Genomic DNA, 15,065 nt, shown 5'->3' with positions numbered 1-15,065 from the left:
TAATCATCTGACAGCATTCTTCTATCTCCAGCTTCAGTAGGATGAATGTGATACTTAAACCCTCTTATTGTAGAAGCTTTGTGCTAGCATGAAGTATAACAAAGTTAATAAATTGCCCAGAGGCTTGTGATCTATTCTGGTGCAGCCCATCTAGGTTACAGGTTTACTTTGCTGCACAAACAGCTAAAGTCATGGGTCCTTCTGAAATTCTGACTGCAGCAATACTTGAGTATGCTTCTCTACAGAGAGCTCCCTGATTCAGTGAGTATTTGTAGATCTCTGACTTCTGCAAAAAATCTGTAAGTATTAGGAAAGTAGAAGTTTCCTGAAGTATAAAAAACCTCTCTGAAAATAGCATATCCAGCTGATTAACTAAGGCTGGAGAGGAGTTTAGTTATCCTTCATATAAAATTCAGTGATAGCAAAGTAGCTCTTCCTTCATACTGATTAAAATGTAAGGGTAAAATCAGAGTGGCTTGGATAGGATGAACATAAGCTGTACAGATGATGGAGAGAATACAGACCATATTCCAGGATGGTTTTGGCTTGAGGTTTGTTGCTTTTAAAGGACCTTTTTCCATGATCTCTTAACAGAGCATTGTTGGGCAAGTTACAGCAGATTACAATCGAGAGCAGCTGTGGCTTGCTAATGAAAATCTGATTGTTCAGCTGCAAGCCCGAGCAAGGGGATTCTTAGTCAGAAAAAATTATCAAGAGAGAAAAGCATACCTCCGAAACCAGGAACCATCTGCCATCAAAATACAGGTACAGTACTAGAACAAGAAGGTAACCTGGCTTGGGCAGCTTTCTGTAGTGACAGGTGATGTGGCTGATTACTGACACTGATAAAATCCTCGGATAGGTCTGTCTCCCTGTCTGCATTAGCAGCAGTTCAAACTTCCACATCTACAAATATGTTTTTGTCCTCATTGGAGTAATTGGTCTTTTAAATAGCAAATCTCCAGTTTTAAAATAATAGATCATATCCACCTGCAGTATAAGTTACTTCAGTGGGAGAAGCTCAGACATACATAGCCCTGGCGTTATTCTGGGGAGCTGAGGTTTTGCATTGTACACCTAATTATACACAGTACAAGATTGGAAGATATTTGTTGAGTATTGAAGCTAAAATTCTTGGCAAAGCATGTCACTAAGAAATACATTCCTTTCTAGACTATCCCCACTTGGAAGTGGTTTGCCTCTGCACCATGAAGTAATAGCTGGGTAGGGAGTGGCAGCTGCCCTGGTATTCTCGGGCTCTGGTAGTATTTCTTGGATGTCTTCAGTTTGCTGAACTCCAAAAGGAGTATAAAGGAAACTTTTTGCTCAGAGTGTGAACGCTGACAAATACAAGCATTCTGGTTTTAAATGGTGAAATAGCCACCTCCTGCTAGAAGCAATTTATTCCAGTCTTGAAAAACAATCACACACACTCCAAATTATAGAAAAATGTACAACTTTTTTTTTTAATCTATAGTAACTTAATTTAACTACTCATGATGATAAATACGTTTACCAATAGTAGCTGTCATTGGATGGACTTTTCATTTTTGGTATGGTGTCTGAACCCAGTAAAGGACTGTACTATTCTTTGAGGAATTCTATGTCTGTGAAGAGGTTCAAAAATATGGAGAAATGTAGGTAAATAAAGTTATTCGCTGATTGTATTCTATGGGCATTGGAATAGAAATGGCTTGTGAAAGGAAAACAAGTAGAGGACAAGACTGGTGTCAGTAGTTGGCTAGACATGAAAGGCAAAATATACTAAAGGCAGTGAGAGTAGCTGTGTTACCCCGTCATTGAGTTCCTTGCCAAGAGTTTGCTTCTCAGCTAGCACAGGGAACGCAAAGTGAAGGAATTGGGGAGGTTGTTGTCTGTTGTACAAGATGATCCTGAGAGACTCTGGAAGACCGGAGACTTGTGAAGGAGGCCAGGCCAAGAACAATGAGGTTACAGCTAGGTAAGGGACAGCGGTTGGATGTAATGGGCAAGAGCTGGCAGCAGCTTCCCTGTGTGGGATGAAGCCAGTGACTGGGATGCTAAAAGGTTTGGATGTACTGGTAGTAATAGTACGGATGGCTTCAGGGGAGGGAAGGAAATGGCATTGAACAACAAATTTTGTGCTGAGGTTGGCCAAAATTGACATGAAATATATCAGGGCACCTTAAAAATTTAGAGGCAAGCTTACTTACACCTTAGTTATCTTTTTACCACAATGGCAGTTTTTCCTCTAAAAGATAAACACTGTTAAGGATTTTAGAGTATGTATGTAGATTTTAACAAATATTAGTTTCTTACTAGCAATAACAGTCTCCCGCCTTTTATAAAATAGGCTTTCTGGAAAGGATTCAAACAAAGGAAAAGCTATGTTGACAGATTAAAGGTGCTTCAAGGCAATGTTGCTGCTATAGTTAAGGTAAGATCCCACTGTGGTTTGGGGCCTGAGTATGCGTTATCCCTTGTCTTGGTCCTCTACCTCCTGGGAATCGGACTAGGAGCACAAACTGGAGGGTTTTCTGCTCCAGAAATCTGCGTGGCATTGAAAGTTGTTTAATTGACAGCTCAAGTAAATTGCTGCTTTGAAAGTTCTGTGTTTGATTTCTATCAGGCTTTGCTGAGCTTGAGTGGCTCATAGTAGAGATTTCCTTATGCTTCCCTTTCCATAATACTAAATTAGAAAATATTTGAGCTCACCATGCATTATCATTTTGTTAAAAGCTGTCAAATCCATCTGTCTGAAAAGTGTTCACTGTTCTGACATGCTAATGGGATACCATGTCATTAGTAGATCGTAGATCCCAGGTGGGATATTGATTTCATCTCTGAAGGAGACTAGTTTACAACTGAGAGCTGAGATTTCAAGGTAGAAATTACTTCTAAAGATAATGCTACACATGGGTGGTAGAGCCTTGAACTCAACTTGCTATTTTAGTGAAAGCCTATTAATCTGGTCCCTGGACTGTACGAGCCCAGGGGAACAGTCACCTATGGCCCGAAGCATCTGAGAATGGCATGCTTGCAGAAGAGGACAGAAGCGAGTTTAAAACACACACACAAAACAGTTTGTGCAGTGGCTGTTAAGTTTTTAATTAATTTTATTTAACTTTCAGATTCAGTCATGGGTCAAAATGTGGCTAGCAAAGAGAGCTTACAGGAAACGGCTGCAGTACTTCAAGGATCACGTAAGTCCTTTTTCTCCATTTTGAACATAAACAATTAAAATAGAATAATATGACTGCACAGACAGTTTTGGGAATCTCAGGAAAGAGAGCACAGGTTCTGCAGTTTGGTTCTGAGCAGAAATGTGTCATAACTAGATTCTTTTGCCTAATCTTGGTCCCTTCCAGAATGACGAAATTGTGAAGATACAAGCATTTCTCAGAGCAAACAAAGCCAGGGAGGACTACAGAACACTAAGTAAGTAGTAACAGTTGAATGTTGTATATTTGGGGAGAAGTATGTTACTGTGTTCAGTCATCTTTTTTAAAACTTTCACCTGGGATTTCTCAGTCTCCTACTCCCCTTCAAAAGCAGTTGCAAGTCTTTGTAAACTGATTGTTTTACAGCTGAAACTATTTTGGACAGCTGTACTTACACAGTATGACAAATATATTGTTCTAACTGGCATAAACTTCTTTCTGTAGTTCCAAAATTCTCTGCACAGTGATCAGTTTCCTGAGGGCTTTAGGGGTGTTTAGTATTTTGTAACTAACAAGCCTCTTTTACTTTAACTATAGTTGGTGCTGAAAATCCACCCTTGACTGTCCTGCGCAAATTTGCCTACCTCTTGGACCAAAGTGACTTAGACTTCCAAGAAGAACTAGAAGTAACAAGGTTAAGGGAAGAAGTGGTTACAAAAATTCGATCCAATCAACAACTGGAGAAGGACTTGAACTTAATGGATATAAAGATTGGACTGCTGGTGAAAAACAGAATCACTCTTCAGGTCAGCAGGCTCTGTTTGGGCTCCCCTGGTAGCATGTACTGCGCACTTCTGTGTGTTGAAGGAGCTCAGGATTACAAAATCACAGCACGGTTGAGGCTTGAGGGGACCTCTGGAGGTCATCTGGTCCAACCTCCCTGCTCAAGCAGGGCCACCCAGAGCAGGCTGCCCAGGACCATGTCCAGATGGCTTTTGAATATCTCCAAGGGTAGAGACTCCACAACCTCTCTGAGCAACATGTGCCAGCACCTGGTCACCCTCAATTAGTTAAAATACTCCTAGTAAATTAAGCACTTCTTTCGTGTGTCTTAAGTAATCATGTCAAAGTACCTGATGGTAGAGGCTGTTCTTCAGTCCTGAGTGCTATGTCAGTTTGCTGCTGAATGTCACTCTTTGTTTTGCTACTTGTAGACAATAGTAATTTCTTGGCAGATTTTAAGCATCTTTTCTGTGGTAGAATAGACTACTGATCATACTTCAGAGCTTGTTCGTTGTTAACTAAATGATGAATGAGTCTGTCATGAGATCAGGTTTCCCAGATGATCATTGCTGGCAAGCCATACTGGTGACAAGATAAAGGACTTCAAAAGACTGGTTAGCGAATATACAAAGTTCAGCAAAATATACAAAGTTCAGAAAAATATACAAAATGGCTAATAATGGCCTTTGGAGGAATATTGCATTTAACATGGTTGGGAAAATGTTAATTTTTCCAATTTGTCTTTTTTGTGAATATATAATCTAGACTTTTGATCATCTGTCTGCAGGATGTGGTACTGCACAGTAAGAAACTTAACAAAAAGAGCAAAAGTCAGCTGGAAGAGATGGTTATGGTTGACAAACAGGGTATTAAAGGTTTGAGTAAAGAGAGAAGAAAAAAACTGGAGGCTTATCAACATTTATTCTACCTTTTACAGGTAAACTTTGTAAATCTTATATGGCAGCAAATTGCTAAAGAAAAACTAGAAATACATTGCTTGCTTTGTTTTAGTGACTGTAGCAGTGATTATGAAAAGATTTTCAAAGTGGTATGTAGACTGCAGCAAATACTGTGATCAACTTCTAATATTTCCTGCAGTTGAGAAAATCCTTGCTGTCTTTAAAATATGCAAGAAATATGGCTGGTTTTTTCTTGAGAATAACTTCAGTCTGTACTGAAGCCAAAGAGAAGTATTTTCTTCCATATGCCTTTTAGTCCATGTAAACTACTGTCACTATTTCTATGCATTATATGTGGTGGAAAGGAAGTTGTCTGCTGTGCAGCTGACAGCATATGATGCGTCTGTTCTTGTGCTCTTTTATCTCATCTCACTGAAGTTTTTCTGGAACAATTTCAGATCTTCCCAGGGAAGATACCCTCTAATACTTAAGTGGACATGTAGTATGCAATGTCGTCTTGGTAGATAGCCATTGTCATTTGGTAGATTGTGGCTGTCATTGGATATATAGACTTGATGCACAGAGGCACTGTTCAAAGACTATGAATAAAATACTTACTGGTGCTGCTCACAGATATCTTATTGTGCAGTATTCAGTGTTTCTTATGCATTAGGATTTGGAAAAAAGTAAAGCCAGTGTGGAAAATTGACACTGGCAATCAACATAAATGTTTTTGGTGTTAACAAAAATGGAGAGAGAGCTGCCCCCCCAATTGGGGGTAGTTTGTCCTGGACAGTAGTATTTAAGTAATTTGTTTGTTTTGTAGACTAATCCCACGTATCTGGCAAAGCTGATTTTCCAGATGCCACAAAACAAATCAACCAAGTTTATGGATACAGTCATCTTCACTCTATACAACTATGCCTCCAATCAGCGAGAAGAATATCTGCTTCTCAAACTCTTCAAAACTGCTCTAGAAGAGGAGATAAAGTACGTGGACTCACAAGAGGATTTTAGTTAATCTGTGTTGCTGACAGTTCAATGAATACTTCATACCTAAAAAAATTTTCATACCTAAAAGAATTTGATGGTTAATCTTTAAACTGCAGTAAAATTGTATACATATTCTTATTACTAGGAGAAATTTTTTTCCAGGGTAACTTATGCATTATCTCAGGTTATTTCCCATTCAGAACAAATCTTTCTATGGTGGACAATATTTTTGTACGAAAAAATCACTTGAAAAAAATAGACACTAGGGTTTCTTGCTTTTGTGCCTGAGTATTTAAGGGTGGAGAAAATCTATTCTTTATGTATGTTCTGTAAGTGGAGAGTGGTGGCTTGTCCTGAAACAAAATATTATTTTATGCCCTTAACAAGTATTTGCTGAACAGGTATTTGGGCCTGAATCAGGTATATACTAGCTGACACTATGCTATGTTCCAGGGACATTATTATAACACACACAGAATTCAGATAGTTTCTATAATCTTGTTTTGTATGAAGGCCTAAGAAATAGAATGTATAAGCATGTTTCAACATAGAAATAGGATAATGTAAAAAGTGTGGGTTTTGAAAGCATACAAAAGCCAGATCTGAGAACTCTTCTGTTCTTGATACAGCTCTAAGGTAGACCAGATACAGGATATCGTTACTGGAAACCCCACTGTCATTAAGATGGTCGTCAGTTTCAATCGAGGTGCTCGTGGACAGAACACTCTGCGCCAGCTCCTGGCCCCAGTGGTGAAGGAGATCATGGAGGACAAGTCCCTCATAATCAACACTAGTCCTGTGGATGTGTACAAGTCATGGGTGAACCAGCTAGAAATGCAGACCGGTGAGGCCAGGTGCGTGAGGAGGCTGGACATACTGTACTGTTTAAGTATTTGAAGGATCCCCTCAGTTCTGCTCTCCCTTTCCTTCTCTGACAAATTGCACTCGGGCCTGTGCGTCCCTTCTACATCTTCCTGCAGCACAATGACAGTTTTGGGGGAGAGGTGCTTCAAAAACAGGTACTTTAATCTGTTCTGAACAACAAAGGGATTGCTTTTCTGCTCATGAACTTTGAAAGTCAATTACTTAATCTTTAGGAGTATAGTAGACTATTCCATGGAAGAATTTATAGGCTTTTCCCACTTTTTAGAATAGCATGTTAGTAGTGTCCCAGGCTTTCAAGGAGCTGTGCTGGGCCTGGTATGTGAAGATGCATGCCTTCAATTAGGATTCCCCTTTTGTATTAAGGGATGGTACATGATGGTGTGTGCACCCCCATCTAAATAAAGTTCCTCCAAAAAAAGGAAGCTAATGCATCTGAGACTGCTGTTACTTACCCGACTTCAACTGTATTTGTCTGATGTGTTTTTTCAGCTCACTGATGGCCCTTACGAAGCCAAAAAGTGTATTTTATTCTCAAATACATTTAGTCTGGTCTAATATCTGTTTGCTTTGCAGCAAATTGCCATATGATGTAACCACAGAACAAGCATTAACACACACAGAAGTGGTCAATAAACTGGAATCATCGATTCAGAGTTTGCGAGCAGTAACTGACAAAGTTCTCACATCCATATTCTCTTCTCTCAATATGATGCCGTAAGTGCTGAGTCAGGACTCTTCAAGTTGCAGTTCACGTGCACAGTGAAGTTTTACTTGAAACTCGGTGATGGTGATCCTTTCAAGTTACATGACTTGTGATAAGTGTCTCTCAAATGAGTTCCCAGTAGAGGGAGTGGTTTCTCTACTTGTCCTACTCTACTGTAGCAGCCTGGTGAATGTTTCCTTGTACTTGAAACTTTTTGTATTTTCCCTTATCTCTTTTTGTGTTTTAAGTGGCTGGGGAAAAAGCCCATAACTTGTCTGGCTAAAATGTGTGTTTTGTGTTTCACCTAAGCTTTTCCAATATTTTTCTTTTTCATCTGTTCTATATGTAGTTATGGAATGAGATATATAGCCAAAGTTCTGAAGAGCTCGCTCCATGAGAAATTCCCAGATGCAACAGAAGATGAACTATTAAAGGTAGACTTCTGAGGGCAAGCTGCCAACCGTTTGCTGATTTAATGCCACAGGGGATTTTTATTGACGCTAAGCATTCTAAGGAACTGAGAATACCAGCATTTAGTGAAAGAATTTGGCAACACTTGGGTTGCAAAGGTGTGGTAGAAAGGGAGGAGAAGGGAAAGGAGAAAGGTTGCCACAGCCTATATATCTTAATCTGGGTGCTCAGCAATTCTTATGGAAGACTGTGCTCAACCTGGTTTGGATAGTAACTGTTCTTAGAGGGTTGGAGTTTATCTGAATCATCTTGGGTTTTGGTTTTGTACTATGGTCTTTACCACCAGCAATGCTTTCATGGAGAACGCTGTGCTCTTCTCTTCCCCCCCTACCCTGAAGTTGTTAACATAGTAAAAAATAACACATTTTTTTTAAACTGCATTAATATTATAATCTAAATACAAAGAAGGGCTCTAAAAATTAATTACAACTAGATAATTCCGTTACACTTATTCAAGATGCTTGTAAAAGTTGTAGGAATGACATTTGTACAGACTGAAAAGTGAAGTGTTCGTGATAAGCATGCTACTGGCAAACTGGCCATCACTAACCTACCACGGCCATGGTGCCTCTTCAGACAGCTTAAGGGAGTTGCTCCATGAGTCTTCCAGACAGCTGAGAGACTGACAACTCCCAGATTAGAAGTGTTTGCACTTCAATAAAGGTACTTTCATTAGTGTTTAATGAAATGGTTCTAAAATTACAAGGTATTAATTTCAGTAGGATTTTCCTACTACTTTTCAAAAAAGATACTGTTCAGTGTTTTTTTTAAAAAATCTCCCAGTGCATAGAGAACTTCAGACTCCTCAGCTGAAAAATTAATTCTGCTTTTGTGTGTTTTAACAATGCATTGGAAATCCTTGCAAGTGGCATTTATGGGGTACTTCTGTCCATCACTCCAGCAATACAGATTAAGACACTGCTCAACTTAAGGGAAAAAAAAGATAAGTAGCAAATGGAGCACAAGGCACCCAATTGAAAGCCTTTAAATGTGTAAGCTGGAAGTTCTGCAAGTGACTGCACATAAGCGGAGGCAAATTGCAGAAAGAAAAGTCCTGCCTGTTTCTGAGATAAGGAATGATTTCAAGCCACCGTCTGCACAACAGAAATGACTGTAACATCATTACAGAAATTGCAGTTTGGAAAATCTGTTCTCTAGTCTTTTAGGGCTGTGTGCAGTCCTCATGAGAAACAATGGGTCCCTTGTCAACGAATGCATTAAATGCTGGCAGGTATCTGTAGCACTTCAGAGAATGAGCCTTTGGAGCTGAACCTTTCAAAACCTAGGAGGAAGAAGAGTTATTTGTCTTTGTTCAACTCAATGCTTTGCATTAGCTGACCTAAAGCTGGGAACAAATTGAAATGTGGTTGTAAGAGTCCATAACTGATGTTCACAGAGGTGTCTTAAGAGGCACATCTTACACAAGACCACAGGCTCTTTCAGTTAGCCACATAGGTAACATATGTGTCTTTGGGGTTCTTCTAGCACTGGTTCCTACAGTCTAATTCAGAAGTAGAAATGATTAATCATGTTTTGTAAAATGTAATTACTGTATGCTAAGGGAAGATCTCCTCATTTTTTTTCTTTCAGATTGTTGGCAACCTCCTGTACTATCGTTACATGAACCCTGCCATTGTTGCTCCTGATGGTTTTGATATAATTGATATGACAGCTGGGGGCCAGATACACCCTGACCAGAGGAGGAACCTAGGCTGTGTGGCAAAAGTCCTTCAGCACGCTGCTTCTAACAAACTCTTTGAAGGAGAGAGCGAACATTTATCATCTATGAACACTTACCTCTCACAGACATACCAGAAGTTCAGGTATGCAAAAGCTCTCACAAATACCTACACAGTAAGAGCTCTCCTCTATGATGAGTAAGGCAGGTAGACTCCTTGCTTATAAGAATTCCCTGCTCAGAGCTAAAAATTGAGTGGTATGCCACAGAGAAATTCTCACTGCCTTCATGAAATTGGAGGGTCTTTCTGTGGGAATCCTTTTGTAACTTCTAGAGCATTAAATACAGACTTCTCTAAGTGTTTCAAATTGACCAAGTTATCACTCCTTATTCAACAAGGAGGAAAAAACTTACCTTCAAAACAATCTTCCACCAGCTGTCCTGGAAAGATGGAATGCCTCATCATTTGTTTTGACATGTAAATGTATTGCCTCCAAAAGATTCCTGCAAACACTAAGTGTAGACTGCAGATTATAAGAGAAATATAATGTATGTCAAAGACTTGATTGTGATTTTCTTTTTATACAGGCTAACTAAAGTAAATTTATAGGGGATAATTATTGAAGTCTTTCTCATTTTCTGTCAGGAATTTTTTTCAAGCAGCATGTGATGTTCCTGAACCAGAGGAGAAATTCAATATTGATGAATACTCTGACATGGTTACCCTTAGCAAACCTGTCATATATATCTCCATTGAAGAAATTATCAATACTCATTCAGTAAGTCAACGAAAATATACTAGTCAACAGACTGAAGTTCATAGATTATGACATACTCGCAACAAACAGTCTCTGGGGAAGGCTTAGTGTTTGTTCTTCCTTTTGAAATAATTTCCTCAGTTCATTTCTGAAATGGTCTGGAATTGAGTATTAGATTTCATTTTTCCTAGAAGATTGCTTCCATGTAAAATCATAATCTTGAATAACAATTACAATATAACATTTTCTGCTGGGAGGGAGGAACATTGTTTTTCTCATCTAGTGTGACATGTCTAACTTATTTATACTTACAAATACTCTCCTGTCTTGGCTAAGAAAGTGACATCAATTTGAAGAAGCTCCTTTGTCTCTGCGAATAGAGGAAAATTCAGTGTACTTCATGATTCTTGCATTCTGTCATATGTTTTGTTAGAAGCAGATGCAGACATCTGATTTAGAAGGACTGAAGTTGTGGCATTCTGCCAGTTCTTTATCGTGGGTAAAGAACAGATTGACTGCAGTCTGTAGTATGACTCATTAGGGTGTAAGTTAAACGTCTACCACATGGTCCTCCTAAAGCTGGGCTATTAGTATGTTTCCTGGCTTTCAAACTGTCCCCTGCCCCCCACTCCTAAATAAAGCCCCCAAATACCCACCACATGTGCACCCCCCCAAAAAAAAAACCAGCCCACAAGACCCACAAGGAATCTCCCACAAATATTGTCAGATAAACTATGGAAAAGGTAGAATACCCAACTCCCAGTACACCACATCACAAGTTAGCTTTATTCAAGTAAAAACTAATAGCCTAGTCTGCTAAAAACATTTTCTGGATTGTCTGTTATATACATAACAGACTTTATAACTCTTAATTTTTTTAAGGCATAGACCTATGCCTGCATGTTTATTATCAGTGGTTACATTTAAACACTAGTCTTGGTCAAATATTCCTTTCAGTGGGTCTCTTGCATGTCCAATACATTATTTGATCCTAATGTGACAAAGTATTACTATGCAATTTTATATTAGCTTATAAAACACTCTGCAAAATATCAAGTAATTTAATGAAAGTAAATTGCCAAACAAAGAAAGTCAAGAAGATGTAAGCACAGTAAGCTGTCTTACAGCAAGAACAGTCCAGAACTGAAAATGATTCCTGTCCTTGGGTCCTCCATAATCCTGATCACACTAGGTCTGTGTTTTTCAACATTTACTCTCCAGATTTATTTACAATTATAAAGACACTAGGAATGTTTGGGGTTTTGGGGCTTTTCAGGATGATGACTTCATTTACATTTGTTTATAGCTACTATTAGAACACCAGGATGCCATTGCCACTGAGCCAAATGACCTGCTGAACGAATTGCTGGAAGGGCTGGGACCTGTTCCTGATGTAGAGTCTTTCCTTGGTATGCTGTTTTTCATCTTTATGCATAACTTCACTCTAGGGGCAGAATTAAGTGGCGGCTTGATTTTAAATACTCTCGTGCCTCTCATAGTGACAGATTCTTCATTTACTCTAGAATTATTTTCTGAACACTTTTTGTAACATCGTTCTTTATAGTTGAGCCTTCTAATTGCAATATTCTCTCGCAAGATTAATGATGTGATTCAAAATACAAACATTAATAATGTTTCAAGCAGAATAATCCAGTTGTGCTCAAATTGCGGATAGAAAACAAATTATTTTTAAAAACCTGGTCTTAAGATATGCTAGTGTTGGCTAGAAACTTACAAAAAGTTTACAGAGAATTCTTAGAACAGCCATTTTTAATTTTGACACTTAATTATCCAAATAAAAATGAAGTCCTAAAAATTATGCAACTTTATTAGAAAGTTATAAGGAAGAAATGTGACCAATACTTAATTTGCCTTAATTGTGGTAGGATGTGAACTGTTTAGAAAGTAGCTGGGATGTCACAGATAATATTAGCTTCTAAGTGAAGAGCATGTTAACATAGCTGCTACTCTTTCATTTTTCACAATCACTGGATGTTAGGACAAAGGATGTTAAATTGTTTGTGTTCTTCTTTGAGAAGAAGACATGCGAGTCTCTTGTACATCAGTAGCTTGAAAAGCAAGAATTGGTGGCATATCCAAAATATTCTAAGTGGGCTTATAAGTAGGTGGCTGATGGTTTTGCTTGTTCATTGTCCAAAAAAAAGACTGCTTCTAAATGGTAGGAATGGGTGTGCTATTTAATAAACTTAGTATTTCTGATAATTTAGTGATTTATCTAGGTTCTTGTTTGCTTCATGCATTGAATCATGGCAAAGTTGGCAAACTTGAAGTAAAAGATGTTTCCTTACAGGGGAAGGAGCTGTTGATCCCAATGACCCCAACAGGGAAAGCACGCTGAATCAACTTGCAAAAACAGAGATTTCATTATCTCTAACAAGCAAATATGAGTTACGAGAAGGTGAAGATCAGGATCTCAAAAGCCTGATGATACAGTAAGTTTTGCTCAAAAACCTATATTCTGGCTATGCTTCTTTAAAAAAAAAGTTGTTTCCAGCCTGCTGCCCTGCCTGCTGCATTTTTGAGGTGCTGAGTGCACTTAGTTTTCAAAAGCCAGTTTGTGTTCAGTACTACTCAAACTTTTACAAAAAGCCAGAGAAACTGTCAATTCTTCCAGAAAGCTCACATAAAAATAAACATATTGCCATTTGTGTTTTGGACCATAACTACATCACTGTCTAACCTAGTAGGTACTTTTCTATGAAGTTGTAGAAGCATTCTGCTTCAAAAACACCACAGCCTTGGGGAAGCAGAGATGAAAAGCTGTCGAGTCTTGTAAGAAATCACGCTGCCCACTCCTCAGAGAAAAACACTTCGCTGCCGTACTGCCATCAGGCATTTGAACAGGACGCGACTGTCACTTCCGCAGGGATAGTGCAAGCTTTTATCCAGGGAAAGAAAATTATGCTGCTTCTGTTTGCTGAGCAAATGAAGAAATGGCTACTGGGATACCCTCAGATATAGGCTACTTTACAGTAAAAAATATTTTTATAAAAGCACTTAGTATCAAATTATTGGCATCTCTCCTTTGAAGTTATTTCAAGAGGTCCAGAACAAGGATTGGGTTATCCAAGATCCTGGTGCTTCCTGCACAAAGAGGAGAATGGGACCCTGCTCTCTGTTACTGTGTTTATTTTTACCCCACAAATGTGAAGATTAGAAGTTCACTTTAAAGGGAAATATAGCATAATGATTTTACACCTTTGCAAGAGTATAGATACAGGCTGTAATTCAACTCTAATCTCTTAGCATCTTTTTCCAAATTAAAAAAAAAAAAAATCAGTAAACTGAGTTTATGAGGTAATATGTGAAGTCTTGCTTCTGAAGAAAGTTCTTGGCTATAATGTCAGTAGTGAGTAGTGTAATTTCTACAAAAGCCATAAATGACTGTTTAGGCTAAAAAAAAAAATCTAATTTAGACTTTTAAGTGCAAGAAAACTCTTACTATTTATCCTAAAAGGAAGTGGAGTTTTTCCATTGCAATTGTGCACAATTGATCTGAATCTTCAACAAGAAAACACTTGGTGTTCTTCTGTAACTTGTTATCAAATACAATTTGAGATCTAAACTAAAGGGACCGCAATGACAGTGTCGAATAGAAACGGTATTAGTTACTTGGTATGCCAGAGACCAAGTCTCCAGAGCTGTTCCAAGGCTGGTTTTGTAATAAGGATATGCCTGCCACTGTCCTGTTAAAAAAAAAAAAAAATAATTGTGCCTTTTGTCCTTTTTTCCCTCTGTGTAGGAGTAAAAAGCTACCCCTTAATGGAATCCCTAAAAATATGCAATATCAAGGCCAAAAGAAATGTCTTTAATCCTCCGCACTGTGTGGAAATATGTTGAAACAATAGCATGAGAATTAACAAAAGAATTTAACTTCTCTATCACATAAGTGCTTTCAAGTAATATTTTTCATATTTTGAGGAAATTGAGGAAAAATAGCAAATAATCTGATAGAATAATTAACAACCTGTGTTAAATTGTAGCAACAACAGAAGTTAAAATACCTACCGCTACCTTTTACACATGAGATGTGTAAATACAGAGGATTAGCTTTCCTACCTCAGCTGCTGGGAAGTCTTGTGAAATGTTGGGCACCTGGATAAAGTTCACATCATGGCTGGTTCACTGAGTGTTCCATGTTCCTCTACAAGTGACCTGAGTCTTGCTTAGAAGACTTCTAACAAGTCTTCTTGTCAGACTTCTATTACAAGTCTTCTATAGAAAGAAGACTTCTCTATTCTTCTATAGAAATATCGATATATTTGCCTTTTCAGTTGTTTTGTTAAGGCTTCTGTGGTGAACCTTAAGATTTGCTGGTACCCCTGTCTACAAGACCCTATGCAAGGCGTCCGCTCTGCGTGGTTTGTGCGCGCAGGTGCCAAGTGGCTGGTGAAGGGGGAGGCGTGGAGCCCCAAGTGGGGTGCTTTTGGAAGACGGCAGAGCTGAGCAGGCTTGGTGTGCAGGGAGAGGAAGTGGAAATCAGCCTCGTGTTTTATCAGCCGTATAGCACCTGTTTCTAAGGCAATGCATGAAACCATAACGCCTCCCCACATATGTTTCTGTAGACTGTGGTGGTAACCACCAAAGACTGACAAAGGTTGTGTCAGGCAGAGAAAGTCAGCAATATGTTGATGCACCCCAAGTGAATCACCTTTAGGAAACCTTTCTGTTTGGTGGTGGGCGGCGGGGGCGGGGGTGTGTGTATGTTCATTTTGGTTTTGTTTTGGTTTTTTT

The 15,065-nt window shown here is 38.7% G+C and overlaps 1 protein-coding gene across 3 annotated transcripts in view; it reads left to right on the top strand.

Moving 5' to 3' along the window:
• IQGAP2 (IQ motif containing GTPase activating protein 2) overlaps positions 1 to 15,065 on the top strand; it is a gene marked incomplete at its 3' end in the record, with an annotated part of 126,268 nt that overhangs the window by 104,921 nt on the left and 6,282 nt on the right. For all 3 annotated transcript variants that reach the window (XM_082012791.1, XM_082012790.1, XM_082012789.1), the window contains 14 exons: positions 595 to 765; positions 2,333 to 2,416; positions 3,111 to 3,182; positions 3,348 to 3,417; positions 3,738 to 3,946; positions 4,711 to 4,860; positions 5,649 to 5,812; positions 6,445 to 6,669; positions 7,274 to 7,414; positions 7,753 to 7,837; positions 9,465 to 9,697; positions 10,199 to 10,331; positions 11,617 to 11,719; positions 12,622 to 12,763. In XM_082012791.1, coding sequence (XP_081868917.1) covers positions 595 to 765; positions 2,333 to 2,416; positions 3,111 to 3,182; positions 3,348 to 3,417; positions 3,738 to 3,946; positions 4,711 to 4,860; positions 5,649 to 5,812; positions 6,445 to 6,669; positions 7,274 to 7,414; positions 7,753 to 7,837; positions 9,465 to 9,697; positions 10,199 to 10,331; positions 11,617 to 11,719; positions 12,622 to 12,763 — 1,982 coding nt within the window. The remainder of the gene's footprint in view (positions 1 to 594; positions 766 to 2,332; positions 2,417 to 3,110; positions 3,183 to 3,347; positions 3,418 to 3,737; positions 3,947 to 4,710; positions 4,861 to 5,648; positions 5,813 to 6,444; positions 6,670 to 7,273; positions 7,415 to 7,752; positions 7,838 to 9,464; positions 9,698 to 10,198; positions 10,332 to 11,616; positions 11,720 to 12,621; positions 12,764 to 15,065) is intronic.

This window comes from Phaethon aethereus (assembly GCF_964289735.1).
Source record: "Phaethon aethereus genome assembly, chromosome: Z".
Taxonomy (NCBI): Eukaryota; Metazoa; Chordata; class Aves; order Phaethontiformes; family Phaethontidae; genus Phaethon; species Phaethon aethereus.
This window is presented reverse-complemented; position numbering and strand designations above follow the sequence as displayed.